Below are 21,274 nucleotides of genomic sequence, written 5' to 3' on the forward strand. Positions count from 1 at the left end.
CAGATGCTTTGGATGAGAAGGGTTACAGGGCCTCTTGCCCAGCGTGGAAACAGGAGATGATCCAGTCCGAATCAAGGTGGCTCCAGGAACGGATCTGGAGGAGCACCTACCTGCCCCACTGCAAGAGGCAATCCTCCTGCCTCGATGTGTTTTGGGAGCCCTTGACCCAGGCGGTGGTCTCCAATGTCATCCGGAGCATCCTGAACCCCTGTGCCCGGCAAGGCGCCAGAGAGAGAAGCGATGGCATTGAGACCAGCCTCTCCATGTTCTGCTCGGTGGACTCTTGCTGCCCTGAGCATGGAATCAGGGGCCCCAAATCGGCTCCTGTCAACATCAAAGAGCTGGCGTTCCACATATCCGAGAGGATCCTGAGCATCTTGTGTGAGAGGAACATCTTGCAGGAGACAGTCAGCAGGAAAGGCTTCCTGACGAGGAAGTCAAGGTACATCTGCCTGCCACCTCTCTGCCTGGCAGACTTTGACGAGGTTTACCACCCTCTCGTGAAGGAGGTTGCCCACCTTCTGTGCCTGGAAATCGAAATCAGGTGCAAATCCATGAGCGAAAGGAAAGCTCGGGACGCACTGCCCCAGCAGCAGCCCTACTTCTCCTCTCGTTGTGTCTGCGGAGCTTCCAGGGGAGACTGCCGAGGCCCCAGCGACATCAAAGGGGTGGCTTGCTTGTCGGCAATGGACCAAATTGCCCACAAGAACCAGCGGCTCAGCTGCGTTGCTTCCAACCTTGACAGCTTCATCCGCAGCTTGAAGTCCACCGAAGCAAAGCAGGTCGTCAACAAAGTCCTGCACATCATTTTGGACTCGATGTGGCCTGGTCAGCCTCACGGCGGTTTCGCGGGGCACTTCCCGGATGCCCGAGCTCAGAACATGTCGCGATATCACGACACAGACCTGATGCCTAAGAGGCAGAACCTTTATTCGTCTGTGTGCCCGCATGCCTACAGGCTGGGCAATGAGATCTTCAGCGGCAACCTGGGACTCTCGCCCAAATCTCTCGTCCTGCTGGACGTCGTGAGCGAAAAGCTGATCCGGACCCTGTTGGACAAATGCATCACGACGGACCATTTCACCGGCACCTTTGCTTTTGACGAGTTCCCAGAGGACGAGCAGTTCTGTGACATCTGGAAGAGTGCCAGCGACGGCGAGCTCTTCCAATATTCAAGCAGGGAGGTGGAAGCCCACAAGACGGACTCTGCCTCCACCATTTTGACGTACGACATCCAGTACAGCGAGGAGCCCTGGGTGGAGCCTGAGGCAGGGGTGCCCTCCTACGAGTCAGCGCTCGACATGTTGGCACATACCCTGGTGAAACCGGTGATCACAGAGCTTTCCCACTGCATTGATCATCCAGGGCATGGGAAACCTTACTCGAAGAAGGCCGTGGGGTTCTCACAGGGGCCCTGCAAAAAGGGACGGGGGCAGAGCTTTGGCAAAAAGCACCCACGAAGTGGGAAAAGTGACATGTACCACTCATTGCCCAGAGGCAGGCGGCCGGAGTGGAAAGCGCCCGTTTCGGGGAGGCATCAGGCCCGCAAGAGCTTGCGGGACAGGGACAAGACAGTGCTGGAAACGGCCATGCAGCACAGGACATACAGTTCCCGGGCTCCGAGCGGCAAGCATGCGAGAAGGAAGCCTCACTCTGCCACTTGCAATGTGAGGACTTACCGGAGAGAAGTGGTGACCATGTCAGGACGTGGGGATCACAGGCAGTTCCACCCGGATTTCACTACCATTTACTCGGCGTCGTTCCTGGAGGAAGTCATTTGCCAGCTGTTGTTCAAGATCTTCTCTTCGCTGCACAGCAAATACAACCGGGACACCTGCATCGATCTCCAGGAGATGAACACCCTGTTTGTCAGTGCCCTGGTGGAAGAGTTTACCAAGGCTGGTGTGGGGGTTTTGACGAGGGCCGATGAAAAAGCATACTTCCCACGGGTGGACAGCCGAACGGTCAGCAAAATAGTTGACTCCATCTTAAGGGAGTTTGGGTTCCAGCTGGCTGCCGACCGAGACGTAGGCAGGGACATTGAGTCGTTGGCTGAGAGGGCATCTGAAATTATTCTGACGGAGATTCTGGATTACCAACTGCCGCCGGTGGTTTGCCGGAGGCTGCCGCGGAATGCCTTTCGAAACATCAAGGCCGAACAGATCATCCAGAAGGTTGAATGTTGCATCTGCCTCCCCAAATTCCAAAAGCGGCAGCAGCCAACCCCGGCGTACATTACTGTCTTGTCTCAGAAGTATTTGGAAAGGGTTGTCAACCAGATGGTGAATCAACTCTTCCCGCCCTGCGAGGGTGCGAAGCGAAAGCCAGGGAAGAGGGAGGTGTTGGGAACAGATTTTGATGAGCTCTGCTCCTACATGATCAAACAAGTGATGGCGTCCATTTCCAAACACAAAATCTGGGTGGCCAAAAAGGACGCCCCCTGCCGTTCCCATTCGGAGACGGAGATTCAGACCATGGTCAATTCTGTTTACAGGTATATGCTGGAGAAGGCTGGCTCACAAGAGTCTATGCAGAAAGACATCAAGCGTCGGGATATGGATTTTATAGACTGCATGACCAGCTTCATAATTCAGGAAATCACGAACCATCATCTTCAGAGATTTGTCTCTAAAGAGGAGTCCTCTTCAGGATGCCCCGACCCTGAAGCTCTGTCTGAGGACATTGTCAGGACCGTTCTGGATAGCCTTGGGGAACCCTTGGGTCCCTGTGGAGGAGTTTTCCCAGCTCGTTTCTTAGAAGAAATTGTTTCCAGAGTTTTAGCCAACGTTCTGCCTGTTTCCAGGGACAAGAAAGAATCAAGCAAAGGGTGGCATGAAGCTGAGTTGGAAAGAATTGCAAAGCAATTGGCCTGTTCAATCAACTTGCATTTTGGTAAGGCTGCAGTTACCGGAGTCCCGAAAGAAGATGAGCCGAGTTTAATGGGCCCCTTGATGGACATTGTTGTCCAGAATGTTGTTGACTCTGTGTGCAACAGTTTGATGAAAGAAAGAGATGTTGCTTCGCCAGATGACCTCAGCAGCGGGAGACAGAGTGCCCTCTTTGACAAGATTAAGAGATTGGTCGAAAAAGGCATCTCTGATTATCTTCTCCATCCACTGTTTTCTGGAGACTTGCCCAAGGCTACACCTTCAACTCCGTTCCACGAGTACGTTTCTGAAACCCAGGAGGAAACCGAGAGCCGGTCTCCATTCAGCACCTTCCTGTCTTCAGGATTCCTGAAAGATTTAATCACTGGACTGTTGTCAAAAATCTTCCCTTCCACATCCATGGACAAAAGGCACCTGTCAGAGTCAGACTTCAGCAAGCTCTCCACCCAGCTGCTCAACGATGTCCAGATGAAGCTTTTGAAGCATCAAATCAAGGTTACAAAAGACCCAGAACAATGTGAGTATTCGGAGGAAGATGTCCAGAACATGACCGATTCCCTGTGCAGCAAGATCATACAGAAATCTGGCTCCCTCGAAGCCGTCCAGAGAGATGTGAAGAATAAGAGCAAAAGCCTGATTGACCGAATTGCCGGGTTCCTTGTGGGTGACATCCTGCAGCAGCATGTCCAGCCTTTTGTAGCCAGGCAGGAGTCTCCTACCTGGGACAGAGCAGCCGCAGGAGACTCCATGTCGAGGTTCGAAGTGTACAAAACCACCGTAAAGCCCTTGGACCTGCGGCAGGCAAGCCTGGCGGGGAAGAGAGGCCCGTCGAGTCCTTCTTCATTTCTAGGAGAAGTCATTTCTCAGCTGATATCAAGGATCTCCAACTCTTTCTCGGACACCCCTCTAAGTGGTCCCGGGGACTTCATTGGAGACACAGCTGTGAAGCTGGTGAAGTCACTTACGAAGGAGCTAACGAAAGCTCAGCTGCACATCCAAGAGGGTCCCGAGGAGCCGCCCCTGGGCTCTGTGACAGAAGGCAGAACCTACAAGGACAGCACACAAGACCTGGAGCCTGAGGAAGATACTGATGAAGAGAGGCATGTGTTGTCCCGCCAGACAGCCACCATGATATTTGAAGGTGCCATCGATCGCATGCTGGGGTCAACAGCAGCTCCGCCTCCTGTGGAAGAAGCAAAGTGCCTCATCCATGAGATTCTGGTGGTGGACCAGGGTGTCCCTGGAGCCAATACTTCACCACCCTACTCCACCGTGCTCTGCTACCCGGTCCTGGAGGCCATCGTTGACAGGCTGCTCTTGCAGATCTTCCCATCTCCTTCTAGTAGCACTGCATGCCTAGGTCAGGGCGAAGGTGGCTTTGGCTCTGAAATGAACAGCACAATTGCGCAGCTGAAGAAAGACATCCTAGACATTGTTCTGAAGCAGGCCATCTGGATCAGCACTTACGGCAACAGGGGAGAAGCTGGCATTTCAGAAGAAGCCATCGCGTGCATGGTGGACTCTATCTACTGTGACGTCTTGCACGAAGTGATGTTGCAGCAGCCTTTCCCACAAGACAAAGAGAGCCTGCGGAACTTGTACGTCACTCAGATAGCTTGCTTCATTATCAACGAAATGTTTAAGTATCACCTCCAGTCTACCACATCTCACGAGGCGCCCTCTTATGTGGACCCTTCTGCCAGAGACTCCCTAAGCTCCTGCATGACGGTCTTCCCTTTCATTCTCCTGGAGGACATGCTCAACCAGCTCTTGGAGAGAATATTCCCCACTCCAGAGAGCATCAGCGCTTGCGTTGGCAACCACGTTGACTTCTCAGAGACAGATTTCGCCGAGATGGTCGCCAACCTGAAACATTATGTCATTGCAGAGATTCTGGCACATCAAATCCTGCTGGGAAACACCTCGGGGCAAACTCCAGAGATGGACGAAGAAACCAAAGAGGACATCGCCTGTTCAGTTTACAACCAGATTTTGCAGAAGTCTAACTCCCAAAGCGAGCTTCAGAGTACTCTCAAGGTCCGAGGGAACAGTACCCTCCGTGAAGTTGCCAATTTGCTCATAAGGGAGATTTTGAATTTCCACCTCCACCCATTTTTAGACAGCAGTGATTCTGCCACCCGCGAATGTGCTAAGTTGCAGAAGGAAAAGAAGCCAGTTTCTCAGCGGATCTACTCTGCAGCCTTTTTAGAGGATGTTGTTGTGGCTTTCTTTTGCAAAATCTTGTCCTCCCCAAACTTTTTGGCATATTCCAAAGACTGCTGTTTATCAGAGTCTGAGATGAGGGATCTAGTTACCAGGCTAGTCAATGCTTTAGTGTGCGAGTTCAAAAGATCAGAAGTCAAGGTCATTCATGGTGTGGAGGGAGACCTCCCTCTCCCAAAGATTGTTCCTGAAGAAGTGATTCAGATAAGCAACTGCATCTATGAGAAGTTGGTGGAGCAGCTTGGATCGGAGTGTGAGATTTTTAAAGCTTTCCAAAACGAAGGACATTCATTAGCAGAAAAGCTAGCTCCACTAATAATCAGAGAAATCTGTGCATACCAGCTGATGCCTTTGTTTACTGGGGATACTTCCCCGTACCTGTTCTTGTTTCTGGAAGCTGAGACAATCCTTGACCGAGTGGAGACCATCCTCCCGGACACCACACCCTCTGGCTCCATGTTTGGAGAGATGTTCCTTAAGATAATGCACAAAATGTTTCCTTCATGGGTCCCTGGAAGTTCGCCAGATTCTCCTTTGGGCAGTGTAGGGAAGAGAAGTCCTCCCAGGAAGAAAGCAAGAAGAAAACCATCGCCCGAGGCAGGCAAAAGTATCCAGAGCCTCATGGACAATATCTGCAAGGCCGTCTGCGTCAAACCCGGGTCTCTAAACCAAAACTACGAATCCACGGAGGAAGAGAGTGCAGCGTTTCTCTGTCAATCAAGGCCAGACTATCCACTTCCCAAGTCACACTCACCTCCTGGAAAGTCTCCCCTTCCCACCTATTCTACACAAACAGATCGCTGGACGATCCACTACGTTAAGCCACACTCTCCTCCCAGCCAACTTTTGTCTCCTCCTCCCACCACGTCCGCAAAACCAGACTGCTGGACAATCTACGAGGATAAGATGCCCTCGCCTCCCTGCGGATCTCACCCTCCTCCTGCCTTTCCTGCAGAAGCAGATGACTGGACACTCCAGCACAAAAAGCCATACTCACCTCCCAGTCAACTTCGGCCGGCCCCTTCCCCCAGCTTTTCTGCAAAAACAGCTGGCTGGACGATCCACCACATGAAACTTGGGGAAGGGGAGGTGCAGGCGATGCAGTTTGAGGATGGAGGAGGTGCTTATTCCTCCACTTTCTTGAAGGACATTTTTAGCGGGCTGATAAGCAAGCTGCTCTCGTCAACAACCAGTGTGTGCCCGGTGGAGAAGAAAGAGGCAGTGTCTGTGGAGGAGGAGTCCTCCGTCAGAAATCTAGTGGAATCCATTTTAAAGGAGTTTGCCAAGTCCCCGGTTAAGGTCCTGCAGCTCCCCACCAAAGGGCAGGGTTTCCCATCTGTGGGGAAGACGGATGTGGCTAAAATCATCCATGCTTCTCTGTGCGGCATCTTGCAAGATCGGGCTCCTGGAGCCCCTATCTGGGCAGGCAAGGAAAGCGACCAGATATTAGTGGAGAGAGTGGCCAGTGCAATAAAGAAAGAGATTCTAGGATACCAGATCCAGGGGCTGCCAAGGGTACCCCAGAGCCAGGCCTCAAAACCTTTTGAAATGGGAGAGATGGCAAAGAAAGTGTTGATGGAGGTGAAGAAGAGCAGCACTCCGTCCCCAGTCAGCAGTGACAGACCAAACCCGGTCCTGGTGTCTCAGAGGTTCATACACGAGGTTCTCGCAATCCTCTTGTCCAAAATTTTCCCCCTCCCCACGACGTCGTCCGATGACGCCGAGGAACAGTGCGCAGAGTTTGATTTCATTCACATGAAGCTCCTGAGCAATGTGATGTCAGAGATCTCCAAGGACAAGAACGCTGAGGTCCAGTACCTTGATAGGGTGCAGCCCAACCGTGTCGTGAGCCAAACGGTGGCCAATACCGTCTACCACCAGATTTTGCCGGAGTTTGGAACTGCATCGGCCATTGAGAAATGCATCAGGACAGGCTGCACGATCCTTATGGAAAGGATCACTGACTTGGTGATGAAAGAGATTTATGGGAACCCGATGCAGGCGTACTTTTCGGAGGAGCTTGGCCGACAGCAGGAGGCCATGGAAGCGGAAAGAAACCTGGAGGAACAATATGGGGGTGGTCCTGAGGGTGCAGAGCGTGAGACACCACTGCGATCCCACCTCAAGGGGTTGTCGTCCATCATCATAGAGGAGGTGGCTGCTAAATTCCTATCAAAACTGTTCAATGCCCTCCCTGTGGACGACTTGGATACAAGGAGTGTTGCCTTAATGAAGGAGGTGGGCAGAAAGATGATTAACTCCTTGCAAAGTCTTCTTTCAAAGAAGAATATGAGAGTCTGGCAGCACGACGAATTGGAGGACTTGGGCTCAGAAGACAGCCGGGCAGTTGGGGAGGTTGTGGATTCCGTCTACACTGACATCCTCAGACATTCCAGCTCTGAAGCCTCTATGTACGATGACTTAACCAACAAGAATGAGGACTTTGTCAACCGGGTTGCCTGCTTCATGGTGAGTGAAATCTCCGGGCGCGATTTCCAGTCGACCACGAACATGGAGGACGAGTTGCCCCGCTCCAGTGCGGAAATAAAGCTGGAAACAGACAAGATCATCGAGAAATTCCTTGGCAATATTGGGGCAATGGAACCCACAGAGGTGCCCCTGGTCACACAAGTGCCAGTGGCTTTCCTGGAGGAGATCCTAAGCAGGTTGCTCACGAAAATCCTACTTGCCCAGAATGACTTGGGCGTCCAAGAGAAGAAGGCTTTGTCCAAGACAGATGTCAACGAAATCGTTTGCCAGCTGAAGACGTCCGTGGAGAAAAAGATGTCAAAGAACAAAATGGACCTGGTGACCTATAGCAACCAGCCAGAGCTGGACCCCCAATACGAGGAGAAGGTCGACCACGTTGTCCACAGCGTCTTCAGCAACGTCCTGGAGAAATCCAGGTCCCAGCAAGAGCTGTACGACGACGTGACGACCAACAAGGTCCTCTTCCCTGAGCAGGTGGCCAGCATCATCATCAATGAGGTCTCCAGCTGCACCATCAGCGGCAACCCTTGTGACGAAAACTTAGAGAACGAGACCGTCAGTGCCCTGGAACTGGACCGCATTGTCAACAAAGTCTATGCTCGGGTCAGCTCCATTGAAGAAGAGGATGAGGACGAGTTGGATTTGGCAGATCTGCCCACTGTGCCCGAAGATGCGGAAACCCTGCTGCAGAAGAGTGATATGCCTGTGAAAATCATCCCCTGCATCGGGCACAAGGCGCTGAAGGTCGACCCGGAGATCATCGCGGAGCACTTAGCCGTCCTGTCCATCAAGACAGAGCCCCTAGAGAAGCTGAAAAAGACGTGCATGTCAAAGACGGGCATGAGCCTCACGGAGCTGAGGAGAGCCTCGATGTCAGGGAAGAGTCTCTCTAGTAACCTCGGCATTCAGGATCCCAACAAGAAGAAAGAACGGAGGCCCTCTTTGGATATGGCTGGGCGCCTTGGGGTGAGGCCGAAGGAGGTAGGCAAGGCAGGGCAGGGTGGGGTGGGAGGCTTCTTTGCATGTGCAGAAATAGATTTGGTTTAAGCAGGCATGGCCAAACTTGGCCCTCCAGCTGTTTTGGGACTACAACTCCCATCATCCCTAGCTAACAGGACCAGTGGTCAGGGATGATGGGAACTGTAGTCCCAAAACAGCTGGAGGGCCAAGTTTGGCCATGCCTGGTTTAAGGCATCCTGCCCCGAGTGGAAGAAAAATCAAGTCTTCACATTAAGCCCCCATTCACTCTCATATTTAGAGTGAATTTCAGTAGCCAAGATTTATGCCTTGGCTATCATCAATCACTACATAATTATCTCTGTCAGCAAGCTGCCGACAGAAGACGGTCAGTCCGCCATGATCCTCCCTGGAAGTCCCAGAACTTTGTATACTATTCCAAATGTGGTCACAACATAGATTTATATGATGGCATTGCTCATATAGACTGTCGATAGGAAAACACTTTCAATATCATGTGCGTTTTTTTTGTAACTTGAGTCGCGTTCCGAAGCTCATAAATTGTTCATTGTTAAGTTGCGATCTGAGGCTTGGCTCACTTGAACCTGTCTCTGCAGAGCCTCCTGGGTGTGCCTCTCCTCGCAGGTAAAAGGTACTGCCCTCCTACCCCTACCCCAACCCCCATCCTGCTCTTGCACTTCCAGGCGGTCTGCAGAAACTCCTTCCAAAGCCTGGTGAGGCCAGACATCACGAAGGTCGAGCTCCTGAAGGATGTGGAAAGCAAGCAGGACCTGATCCTGCGCCTCGTGGCTCACGACATCGAGGACAACCAACCTGGCAGGGCCCCTCACCTCGGTGATCTGGAGAGCGACGGGGAGGAGCAAGTCTTGAAGGAGCACAGATCCTTTTACTTTGACGTCCCGCCTGCGCCCAAGCGGCGTGAAAGCTCACATTCCACGGTAAGCAAATGGCTCAGGGAAGGAAGGAATGCAGCCCACAGCTGTGTCCTCCTAGCTGAGGAAGAGTCGCCTCTTGATCCACAGGGGCTCAGGGAAGGTCTGGACCAGGGCCGTCTTCAGCAGATGTGGCGCCGGGGTGCAAATATCCACCCAGCACCCCCAAATTACGATGGATAGTGTTGGGGTGGCCATAGCTGTGCACTGCCAACCATGGGGGGGCACAACTCTCCCCCATGCCGCTGCAGGAGAGCGATCCTCACAGAGGCTTGGGAGTAAAGTTGCACCCCTCCCAAGCCTCCGCGAGAGGAGAGCGCAGCTTCCCTCCCAAGCCTCCTCGGTAGGAGAGCGTCCCTGCAGAGGCTTGGGAGGGAAGCTGCACGTCCACCAGCCTTATGGTTGGCGGGGTGCAGCTGGTGGGCTTGCAGGGAAAGGGGAGGCCGCCTGCAAAGCCACGCAGCTCCTCCACTTGCTGGGGCGCCCCTGAGAGGCTGGCGCTGTGGCGCAGCACAGCGCACCACTAAGCCCTATGGGAAACATGGCTCTGGTCTGGACTGAGGTCAGGATCCTTGGAAGTCTGGGGGAAATGGGAGGGACACTGGTAGGACCAAGGACATGAGGACGCAAGAAGAGACTACTGAATCAGGCCAAAGGGGACTCATCTAATCCCGCATCCTGTTGTCACAGTGGCCGACCAGATACCTGTGGGGAAACCCGCAAGCAGGATTCAAACACAAGAGCACTTCTCCCCTTCTGTGGCTTCTAGCAACCAATACTTAGCAGCATTGCTGCCTCCAGCCACGGAGGCAGAGCATAGCACACATGACTAGTGGCCGTTGATAGCCCTCTCCTCCACGAATTTGTCCAATCTTATTTTAAAGCTGTCCAAGTTGGTGTCCAAGGCTGAAGAGGAGGGTTAGATGCAGCGGGGGGGGGGGGCATTCTCTCTGCATAGCTATTAAACTGTGTGCTGCCCAGGCAAGAAATTAGCAGAAAACGGATATCACAGCAGGAAAACAGGAAATGTTGGAGGGTATGGAGTTTTGTGACACCCCCCAAGCCAAGGATATAAGTAACTATACGATCTTTAGATGACATCTGAAGGCAGCCTTGTATAGGGAAATTTTTAAAAAATGTTTAATGTTTTATTATGTTTTATATATATTGGAAGCCGCCCAGAGTGGTTGGGACGCCCAGCTGGATGGGCGGGGTATAAATAAAACAACAGAATATTTTCATTGGAGAAACGTTGAAGGGTGTGCAACATTAACAACAACCAAAAAACAACAATTTAAGTACTGTTGAATCTGCAAAAATGCTCTCCCAACTCCCAGGACTCATAATTGGATTCTACTCAGTTCATCAGAAGACACACACACACATAATGACTGTGGCAGCAACTCCCTCTGGAAAGAGCTTTGAAGGCTCCAAGGGCTGGAGGGTGGGGCAAGTCAGGTGGGAAAAGCCATTTTAAATAGCATTTTAACCTGTATTTTAAATTGGTTTCCCCCATTATGTTTTTATTATAATTTTACTGGTGTTAGCTGCCCTGAGCCTGGCTCTGGCCAGTTGAGGGCGGGGTATAAATAAAAATTATTATTACTACTACTACTACTACTACTACTACTACTACTACTTGATGGTCAGCACAGTCTCTTTCCCCTTAGGATGCAACCTAAGAGTCTAAGCTTTAAGGAGATAGTGAAGTTGGCAGAGAGGTCAAAGGGACTCTCAGGGTCCCTTGCTGGGATGTGTTCTAACCTCATATGCTCTAGCCCAGTGTTTCCCAACCTTTTTTGGGCAAAGGCACACTTGTTTGATGAAAAAAATCTCGAGGCACACCACCATTACAGCCCCGTGACGTCAGCGCGCAGCGTCATGCCGGGAGGGACGCACGAAAGTCTAAGTTTCAATTTTTTTCCCTCCCCCTTGCCGGGGAACCTCCAAGCTATGGGGGTGGGGGGGGAGGAGGCAGCAAAGCGAGTCAGGAAGGAGAGCGCGGCTTGGCTGAGCTTTGGCAGGGGCAGGGAATGAGAGCCGCGAGGCGGGCGCTGCGGACGGAGGCGCTGCCCGCCGAGCTCGCAGGCAGCCAGGCAGGCAAACGGCGAGAGCCCCGCGCTGGGCGGCCTCTCCTCGCCGCTGCCACCCCGCCTCTCGCCGCCCGACTTGCCCGCCTCCCTCCAGGCAACATCTCGCGGCACACCAGGCAACATCTCTGCCGCGGAACAGTGGTTGAAAAACACTGCTCTAGCCTAGGGCTGCCATACACCTGGATTTTCCTGGATATAGCCGGAATATGGCAGTCGGAAACAGTGTCTGGGCGGAAATCGCTGAAACCCATGTTGGAAGTCTAGATTTTGTTTAGCTCAGCAACTTCCCTCCGCCCCTCCCCCCAATTCACTTTTTGAAATGCAGTCATACCTTGGAAGCTGAACGGAATCCATTCCAGAAGTCCGTTCGGCTTCCAAAACGTTCGGAAACCAAAGTTCGGAAGCTCCTACAGCCAATCAGAAGCCCCGTCAGACATTCAGGTTCCAGCGAACGTTCGCAAACTGGAACAATCGCTTCCGGGTTTGCAGCGTTCAGGAGCCAAAATGTTTGACTTGTGTGATAGGAATTTTGAGGTCTTAGACATATGGTAATGTTCATAAGTGTACCAACCAAGCACGTACATAGATCAGCCCAGGAAGATCGACCTGGAATCATTTTGATTTCTAAACTGACCAAATGTTTTCTCTGCAAGGTCAAAGTGGGAAACCTCCCCATTGTCTTTCCTCACAAATCCTCTCTTAAGGGCACATTTAAGATATGAATAGGGTGTGAGCCTGTGACATGGCCCAGGAACTAAGTATTTATCATTACAAAAGAATGGCCAGGCTCCCCAGGCAATCCAATCAAGTAACCTGCCAGACAGGAGGTAAACAACATTCAAATTTCTGTTTTAAGACCGCCATTTCTGTGATGTATGTATGATGTTTCTGGGGGTGGTCTTGATCTACAGGGTGGCAATTTCAAAAGTCTTTATAATGTTTTGTGCGTCATTTTTCCGGGTGAGGGGAGCACCCTGTTGCAACAGATCAATAAAGATCAAGCTTACTAGCTGCTTTGCTTCTCAATATTCTCTGGTTGGCCTCTGTTATTCTTTCCTACCAATAGGGAACCTATGTAAGGACTCTATAGGGGGTCTTGGATACCCCATAAGGGAAAAGGACAATTTTTGTTTACAACACTTGCAAGGCGTTCAGGATCCAAGGTAGTACGAACTGTATGGCAATCCTCTCTAGTCCTATCACAGCAAGCTGCGATGCAACCAAACTTCCAACTGTTCTGAGGTTCCCCTCCCCCCTTCTCGCCCTCAACTAGCGCATCCCAAGCGATCCTCTCCTGACGAAGACCCCCAGCAGTGCGAGCCGGAAGAAGAGTTTGTCCCTGAGCAAATGCTGCCCCCCTTTGACCCTGTCCAGCAGCAGCGGTGAGGCCAAAGAGAAGAAGGAAGGCCCCCCTATCCCACAGATTGAGGTCACGGCCCAGTCCACAACCAGCCAGGTGCAGATGGTGAGTCCATATGGCCCCTCACCTCTTGAGAGAGACGGGTGTGTTCCCCGGGAGCGGGAGGGTCCCCTAGGAAAGAGGGAGGGGACCCCTTTATCCCTTCATTACCCAGTTTGTGGCCCACCCCAAGCCCCCCAGCAGGAGGGCGATAGAGAAATCAGGTCAGATAAGCCGTTGACACACGGCGGACATTTTAAAAAGATCCGTTGTACCGTAGGCATCCATTTGGAATACAGGAACTGGGAAATCTTTTCTTTAATGTGAGATAATATTTAGTAACAGGTGTAATTAGAGGTCTGACCCTTCAGGACTTGAAAACTCAGGTGGTTTCACCTGGGAAAAGGTGCTCAGTTCTGGAGATGGGCTACTTGTCTCTTCAACTGTTTTCAGAGCTGGAAGGTCTTGTGTGTGGCTGCTCGGTGAAATCTTTATTGTGTTTCCGTTCTGTTATTTTTAAACAGCAGCCTTGCTATTTAAATTGACCTATTGTGCAAGAATATCCCGGAAGGGAGATTCATGAAAATGAATATACTGAAAGGTGGATTTTATTTATGAATTGTCAGAGCAACAAAATTTAGAGATGGTATCCTGCCCTACACTTCTTGTCCACTGCTCCAAATGCAAATTGAAACATTGGGAGTGATGTGTTTTTTGAATGTTTTTACTTTTCTTGTTGTTTTGTTTTATTTTTTTTGTTTTTTTCTCTTTATTTTTGATGTATTGTGAACTTTTTACTGTTTTCTTCTTTTTTCTGTAACTATTAAACTTTTAATAAATATCTTTAAAAAAAAAAGAAACATTGGGAGTGGACCATGCTGGGATAGTTCAGTCTGTAGAGCATGAGACACGTTATCTCAGGATTGTGGGTTTGACCCCCGGGGTTGGGATAGATGACCTTTGTGGCCCCTTCCAACTCTGCAATTCTATTATTCTAAGACCTGTAGAATGTCTGGGTCCAATCTTACTTGTTTCCTACTTGATTTCAATACTAGAAGCCTCATACCTACTATTTCCCAAACATTCCAAGAAATCCCTAAAATCAGTGCTGTTTTGAAACCAGTGGCTAAAAAAGACAGCATCATTTAAAATGTCTGTCATCCTCAAATGGCGTCTGATTGATCTCAGGAAAATTTGTGCAAAATTTGGTTGTGATATCTTAAGAGCTGTCCAAATGTGAACAGAAAGACAACTTTCCAAAATAAATAGTATGTTTTCATAATAAAAACAGCAGTGAAAATGATTACTGGGCACATGGCTTTTGAGGGAGTGGCTTATACTTAAAAAACAAACAAACTGCAAAACAAGATGCATAAAATGGGGATTTGTCCTCCATTCATGCCCCACCCCTGACTTTCCTGAATTATGTGTTGACTTTGAGAGCTTAAAACAAAGTCCTTACCTTTTCCTTTCCGCAGGATGCCCAAACCACCAATATGCAGAGCCCGCCCATCACCGAAACAGAGGAGAGCAGCCCTGTTACCTTTTCCAGCAGCACTCCCCGCACAACCAGCGTGGGGCCTTCATCGACCTCTGACAGGTGCGAGGGCAACATTTGTTGGTGGGCTGGGCTTTGGAGAGCAGGGGCACTTTTCAGAAGTTGCATGTGTTTCTTCACACACAGGCAAAGCCCATCCTGGTTCCCCACTGAACTTCAGGGTTGGTTGGTTTTTTTCACTTGCACTGTTGGAGGCAGTGAAGCTCTCAATGCCAGCTGCTGGGAACTGAAGGTGGGGAGACTGCTGTCAGCAGCAGAATGTGGAAGCAGGCCTCCCTCGACAAAGCGGTGGCTTTGTAACCACTTGGCAAGCTGGTCTTTTAGCGTGGCACAGCAACAAAACCACTAGCGCATTTGCAAAGCTAAGCAGGGTCCGGGATGGTTTCAAATTGGATGGGGCACCACGTGTTGAGATTCCTGTACTGCAGGGGGTTGGACTAGATGACCATTGGGTCATCCCTTCCAACTCTACGGTTCAATCCACGCTCCCGCATCCGGGCCAAAATCCATACACGCAAATGGTGAAAGTCTCTCCAGTTGGGAGGCACAGGCCACCAACTTGCCCAGTGGTTTCTATGTGTGCCGTGGTAAGATCCCACTTGTGGGAACAACCACCCAGATGCCTGCCTCATGCTTGGGCTTTGCACCTATTGTGGCCACGATCCAAACAGGCTTTGGCAGAGGGGAAACTCCAGGCCACTGTGCAAATGGGGAGAGGACACATTACAAGCGCAGCATTTTAACCAAGCCCTTTCTGTATCTGTTTCAGTGATAGAGAGAAGATTCTGGATAAAGGTGACTATTCATTCTGTCGCTTTGGGGTTTGATACAATTGCACTTGTGTGTTTAAATCCTGCATTGCAGGGGGTTGACTAGATGACCCTTGGGCTCCCTTCCAACTTTACCATTCTATGGTTCTAGAATGGCTGCTCCTTAGAAGCTGCCCTGTGCAGAGCCCCACATGGGAGCTGGGGTGCCAAAGGGGGTCTCAGGCCCCTAGATGTGACCCCCAGGCCTCCTCTAGGCACACAACTGTGAGATGGATGCCCCCAAAGTGAATCAGGACCCAGTGAGTTGTGGGTACAGTTTTCATGGGGGGAGGACATGGGCTGGCAGGGAGCGCCTGTCTATGGGGCCAGAGCGACCTCACCCTGTTGAGGTCGCTTGCAGCACAACCACATCCTCGGCTTGGATTGTAACACAGCCGTTTCTCACCTGTTTTCTTCCAGCTGCAGTCGAGATGCACCTCTCCCGGGACACCGAAGCAGTCTCAGGACCCTTCGAGGTAAATTGCCATAGCATGTTTATGGAGAGGAATGAGACCCTGTCCCTGTAGATCACCCAAGCTCAGAGATCGGTACTGGTTGAAATTTGCTAAAGGGACGCATATATAAAGCCCTTAAGAACTCATGACTGGGCTGGAAAAGGGTCTCTCTGGGCTTATCCACACTCTTTTCAGGTACGGTCTGAACTTAGAAGCTCTGTGTCCGAGTGCTTCACCCCCCTGCTCTGAAGCAGTGTTTCCCAAACTTGGGTTTCCAGCTGTTTTTGGACTACGATTCCCACCATTCCTGACCATTGGTCCTGCTAGCTAGGGATAATGGGAGCTGTAGTGCAAAAACTTGGGAGACCCAAGTTTGGGAAACGCTGCTCTAGAGCTTTCCCCTTGTGAAAACTTGCTCTTTAAAGCTCAATAGGAGCAAACGGCAACCTGCTTAAAATCTGAATTGATGTTTGCCCTGATTGAGTGCTAAAGAGTGGGTTTTTGCAGTGAAAACTCCAAGGCAAGAAACAAAAAACCATTCTTAGACACAGAGCATTAAAGTGTGGAGCTGTGCCTGGAAAGAGCAGAGCAAAAGATAAGCGTGGATAAGCTCTCTTTCTCTCATCCTGCAATGGACTTGATTATCCTGACTTAGGACAAGGACATTTTATGTGCCCCTCTCTCCTATTCCCTCCTGACCTCTTCCTCCTTTCACAGATCATGTCTGTTTACCAGGACGTTCCAGAGTATGTCATAGAGTACGAAACACGTAAGTTTTCTTGCTGCCAGTTTCGGGGTGTGGACGTCACTTTTGTCCCTTGAACAGTGGTTGGGGGGCAGGCCACCTCCCTCCTTAGGGATGTGGATCAGGGAGGCTTCCAGCATGACATGGACATGTCCACATCAGGGAACCACAAAGTGGGTTTATGTTCAGTAGTCCCACCCACATACCTAGCCTTGCTCAGGAATTTGAAAACAACAACAACAACAACCCCAAAATCAGTGGAGTTTTGAAACCGGTGGTTTAAATTGCTGTGTTTTTTTGAAGGTTCCATCCACCATCTTGAGTCAAAATGGCAACCAAGACCCCCCCCCCCCGCAAATGGCTCCTTAATCTCAGAAACCAAAGTAGTTTCCAAAGTGGGCAATACCACCATCTGGGGGGGGGTGTACCATCCTTTCGGGGGGTCCTAAAAGGCAAGGGGGTGGCAGGTGGCACAAATGATTATCAGTCTTTGAGAAGCTGATATCACTACATCAAATTCATCAGTTTTTTTGTTGAATTAATAAAACTAAACCCTTTTATTGGATTTAGAATAAAGGTGCAATTAATTGTTACTGTTTTGAATTATTTTGTTATTAGCTTCCTTAGTGGGTCATGCGAACCACTATTCTGAATAATGCTTTGTATAAGGTAGGGAGAATCAGGGATGTGTTTATGCAGGGGGTGGTGGCCAAAAGAGTTTGCGAACCACTGTCTTAAGAAGTGTGCAAATGCATAGCAGATAAGCAAACAAATTTCCAAAATATATAGGAGATTAAGTTTATTTAAAACATTGATAGACACACTCCATGCCTTTCTATTTTAAACAATCCAAGGCAGCTTACACCATTTTAGAATTAAAAAACAAACATTAAAAACCTGAACAATTGAGGGGGCGGAGGAAACAAGAATAGGTCAAAATTTGCGTACATTTTGGCGGTGTAAAAATGAAACAAAACCCAGACACTCAAGCAGCCAAATGCTTGTCTGATGGAAGACAAGTGAGGGTCTCGGCTGCCCGGAATTTGTTGCCTGTGTTGCTCTCCATCTAACGGGATATTGCTGGACTCCAAATCCCATTAGCTCATGGGGCCAGTGTGACTGACCGCTGTGGATTATGGGAGTTGGAGTACACCCTTGCGCCCACTTGATGCACTCACAGGGGCTGTGAGCGGCAGGTTGACTCCATGACTCCATGACCAACCTCTGTTTTGGCTTCTCAGATCAAGAGGGAACTGCCACCGAGCAGCAACCGCCACTCCAGCAGAAGCCCTCCGTCTTCGAGAAAGTCTCCAACGCCTTGTCCAGAGTTTTCTCCCGAACGTCCGCTAGCAGCCTGACCCACCCCAGTACGTCCCAAGAGAAAGTCCCCAGCAACCAGGCCATGACCGAACCCAGTACATCCCAAGAGAAAGTCCCTGGCGACCAGGCCTGATGACCAAACTCCTACGCCTACTCCTCCTCTACCTTTATACAGCTGAGAGAATAAATATTTTCTTCAGAAACGGAGTAGCCCCTGACTTTACTTGCAGGGGGCACAGTAGAGAAATGGAGCCGCCCGACCCCTTCTTGAAGGGAGGGGGAGCTCATCTGGCTTCTGTGCTACATGCAGAGAAAATGGGGGCCAGAGGAGAAGTTGGTGGGTTGCAGATAGGGGAAGCCCTATCTGTTGCATCTGACCCACAGCCAGAGCTTCCGCGCCTGTTTTGAAGCAGGCACAACCTCTGGGAAGGAAAGTTGTCCCACATGGAGGAGGAGGAGAATAATAAAAATAGGATGACAAGCCACTAGTAGGTGCCAGGCAAGCTGCAATTCCTACATTGTAGGGGGCTGGATTAGATGACCCCCCAGAGCCCTTCCAACCCTATAGATCTAGGATTCTATGAATTCTGTGGACAAGGCCGACGCTTATCCATCTGTTTGGGGCAAGCCGGGCCAAAGTGGGGTGTGTGCCAAAGAAAATGCTGAACAAAAGGGGGTCTCACAGGGAAAGTAGGAGACAAAGGTTGATCTGAACAGCTGGCAGCCCTCTGATTCCTGGCCCCAATCCAGGTTTTCCTGTGCCATTCTCCCCATTCCCCAGCTTGCCCTTGGAATCCCAGAGGGTGCCCCTTCCTGAGCTCCCCCATTCTGTGCTTGTGACAAATAGGGGCCAGGGAAGCTGCAGTCAACAGGTATTGGAGGTGCTGGTGGGAGGGTAGCCCTCCTTTTGGCATGTTCTGTTCTCTTCCTGAGCTGAGACCTCCTTGTGGGATTCCCACTTCAGAGCTCGCCATGGGGCCCCCATAACTCACTCTGCCGTTCTAAGTCTCTAGATAGGAGGATTAAGCCAGCAAGAGGTTGCCACGTCACCCTCGGCCCAAAGGAGACAACAGTCGTAAAAGGGGAGATAGATATATATTTCTGCTTTCCAAGGCTTCCCCCTCAGGTAGGCCCAGCCCCCCGGCTCTCAGGCCTGGGACCTTTACGTTGCCGGCCAAACAACCAGCCGGGCAGCAGAGGCCTTCTGCGGCTCCGGGCTGAGCCAGCCTGGCTCTGCTGGCATTTCTGCTGGATGGCATGGAGGGCTTCTGAGGCAGCAATCTCAACAGCAGTGTTGGGGTCACGGCAGAGAGGGCGGAGGGCTGTGGGGAGACAGAAGAGGCAGGGCAGTGGGGTAGGGCCACAGTCTCCCTCCTGGGGTGGGGAGGGGATCTTCAGGGCCTGCTTTTGACCCCTCGACAGACCCCTCCTTCACAGTCCTGTTTCACTAACGCCACTGCCCCGCTTTGTTCCTTTTAAGACCTGAAATGGATAGGAAGGACCTCCAATGGTGACCCAGAATCTTGTCCTAACAGCAGCCTGTGCGAAACCAGCACTCAGGACCCTGGGACAAGAGCAGCACTCTCCCCTCCTGTGGTTTCCAGCAACCAACATTTGGAAGAACTGCTGCTTCTGACCGTGGAGGCAGAGCATAGCTTGATAGCCCTCTCTTCCTCCATGAATCTGTCTAACCCCTTTTCAAGCTGTCCAAGTTGGTGGCCATCCCTGGCTCCAGTGGGAGGGAGTTCCACAGGAACACGAGAAGATTCTGCTGAGTGAGGCGAAGGGCCCATCTAGTCCAGCATCCTCTTCTCACAGGGGCCAAATGTGCCTAAGAACCAAGGAACCTAGGTAGGGTCTCTCTTGGTATAGAGGATCCATGAGAATTATCAGGAGAACCTGGCTGCTGGGTCAGGCCAAAGAGCCTGGGCAGCCAACTAGATGCCCCAAAGGGAAGCCCACAAGCCCTCTTGTGATTCCCAGAAGCTGGTTCCCTCCAGAGACATCTCCATGGTTATGCCGCCATTGTGGCTAGCATCCATCATTGGCTTTCTCTCCCTCCATACTCTGCAGCTTGCAAAAACAAAACAAAACAAAAAAACACCTCCACTTCTCCTAGCTTTGGTGCTGGCAATTGTTGTCAGAAAACAGGGGTCCACTTAGCACCAAGACCCCTTACCTCTGAGGCAATTTGTGAAAGGATGCTAGGTTCCTCGCGTATCACAGCCTCAGCATCCTCAAACTCTCCCAGTCATTTTTCACTCTGTATGCTGAAGGCTGGATGTTCCAGAGTTGCATCGAGAGATAGGCTTCAATTTGCCACTCCCACCCATGGGATACATCCGGTGGCAACACTCACCTACCAGGAGCCGGTTCAGATCCAGCTGTTGGAGGCGCTGAGTGTCCACTGTCTTCACAAGGATTCCTTGCAGGAATAAAGGGGATGTCTGGGTCTCAATCCGGGGCAGGGTTGCCAACTCAAGGCCTCCCTCTCATGGACCTCCTCCTGCCATCCCTGGTGCTAGGGGTGGGGGAAGGATAACCCACCCCGCCCCCACTGCCTCTAGCCTCTCCTCCAAAGAGGGAGGGGGCCATTGGTCTCCTCCTTCCTCACGTGCAGACACACACCGGCCAGCTTGCAGGCTGCGATCTGAACTCCTTCCCAGGTACAGCACAGGTACTGGGGCACATCAGCCAGGATGGCCCCCAAGAGCGCTGGATTCGTCTTAGCCTAGGAGAAATCGGAGGGAGGCCACATCAGGTCACTGCCCAGCAGGTCCATTGTCAAAGAATAACAGAACTGTAGAGTTGGAAGGTATCCTAAGGGCCATCTATTCCAATCCCCTGCAATGCAGGAATCAAAGCTCAAGAATCCCTGGCAGATGGGCCATCCAAACTCTTGTTTGGAAACCTCCAATGAAGGAGAGTCCACCACTTTCCAAGGTCATGGAAGTGTAGAATTGGCAGGGACCCCAAGGGTTAAGAGTCCAACCCCCTGCAGTGAAGGGATCACGGTTAACAGACCCTTGCAATGCAGCAATCAGGAATATCTGCCCCCATTTGTTTCTTGGAAGGTTAGACTTCTGCAGGTGCATTTCCCCATAACTCTCCTTATCACAAAAAAGGTCTGAACTGTTGGAGAAGTGTGACAGGGCTGCAAATGGGAATGGTCAGGGATGATGGGAATTGTAGTCCCAAAACATCTGGAGGGCTGAGTTTGGGGGTGCCTGCTCTAACGCTTGTAGGAAGGCAACAAGATTAAATAAATGAAAAAATGTTTTCACCTGACACCTAAATATTAGGGTCAAGGATGCCCAGTTGGGTCTCCCTGGGGACAGCATCCCAAAGGCGCTCTAAGTTTCTGGTTCTCATGGTTTAGGGTGA

The 21,274-nt window shown here is 51.0% G+C and overlaps 2 protein-coding genes across 8 annotated transcripts in view; one reads left to right on the forward strand and one right to left on the reverse strand.

The window, feature by feature from the left end:
• FSIP2 (fibrous sheath interacting protein 2) overlaps positions 1-18,093 on the forward strand; it is a 40,827-nt gene extending 22,734 nt beyond the window's left edge. For both annotated transcript variants that reach the window (XM_083479131.1, XM_083479132.1), the window contains exons 18-25: positions 4-8,582; positions 9,263-9,517; positions 12,878-13,069; positions 14,482-14,603; positions 15,331-15,356; positions 15,791-15,846; positions 16,543-16,594; positions 17,812-18,093. In XM_083479131.1, the coding sequence (XP_083335257.1) occupies positions 4-8,582; positions 9,263-9,517; positions 12,878-13,069; positions 14,482-14,603; positions 15,331-15,356; positions 15,791-15,846; positions 16,543-16,594; positions 17,812-18,023 (9,494 nt within the window). In that variant the 3' untranslated portion in view covers positions 18,024-18,093. The remainder of the gene's footprint in view (positions 1-3; positions 8,583-9,262; positions 9,518-12,877; positions 13,070-14,481; positions 14,604-15,330; positions 15,357-15,790; positions 15,847-16,542; positions 16,595-17,811) is intronic.
• MROH2A (maestro heat like repeat family member 2A) overlaps positions 17,357-21,274 on the reverse strand; it is a 43,041-nt gene continuing 39,123 nt past the window's right edge. For 3 of the 6 annotated variants that reach the window (XM_083479143.1, XM_083479145.1, XM_083479142.1), the window contains 3 exons: positions 20,519-20,621; positions 20,250-20,315; positions 17,357-19,212 (listed from right to left, as the gene is read on the reverse strand). In XM_083479143.1, the coding sequence (XP_083335269.1) occupies positions 19,013-19,212; positions 20,250-20,315; positions 20,519-20,621 (369 nt within the window). In that variant the 3' untranslated portion in view covers positions 17,357-19,012. The remainder of the gene's footprint in view (positions 19,213-20,249; positions 20,316-20,518; positions 20,622-21,274) is intronic. The other 3 variants (XM_083479147.1, XM_083479146.1, XM_083479144.1) reach the window with 1 other exon arrangement.

Source organism: Podarcis liolepis (genome assembly GCF_965112155.1).
Source record: "Podarcis liolepis genome assembly, chromosome: 16".
NCBI lineage: Eukaryota > Metazoa > Chordata > Lepidosauria > Squamata > Lacertidae > Podarcis > Podarcis liolepis.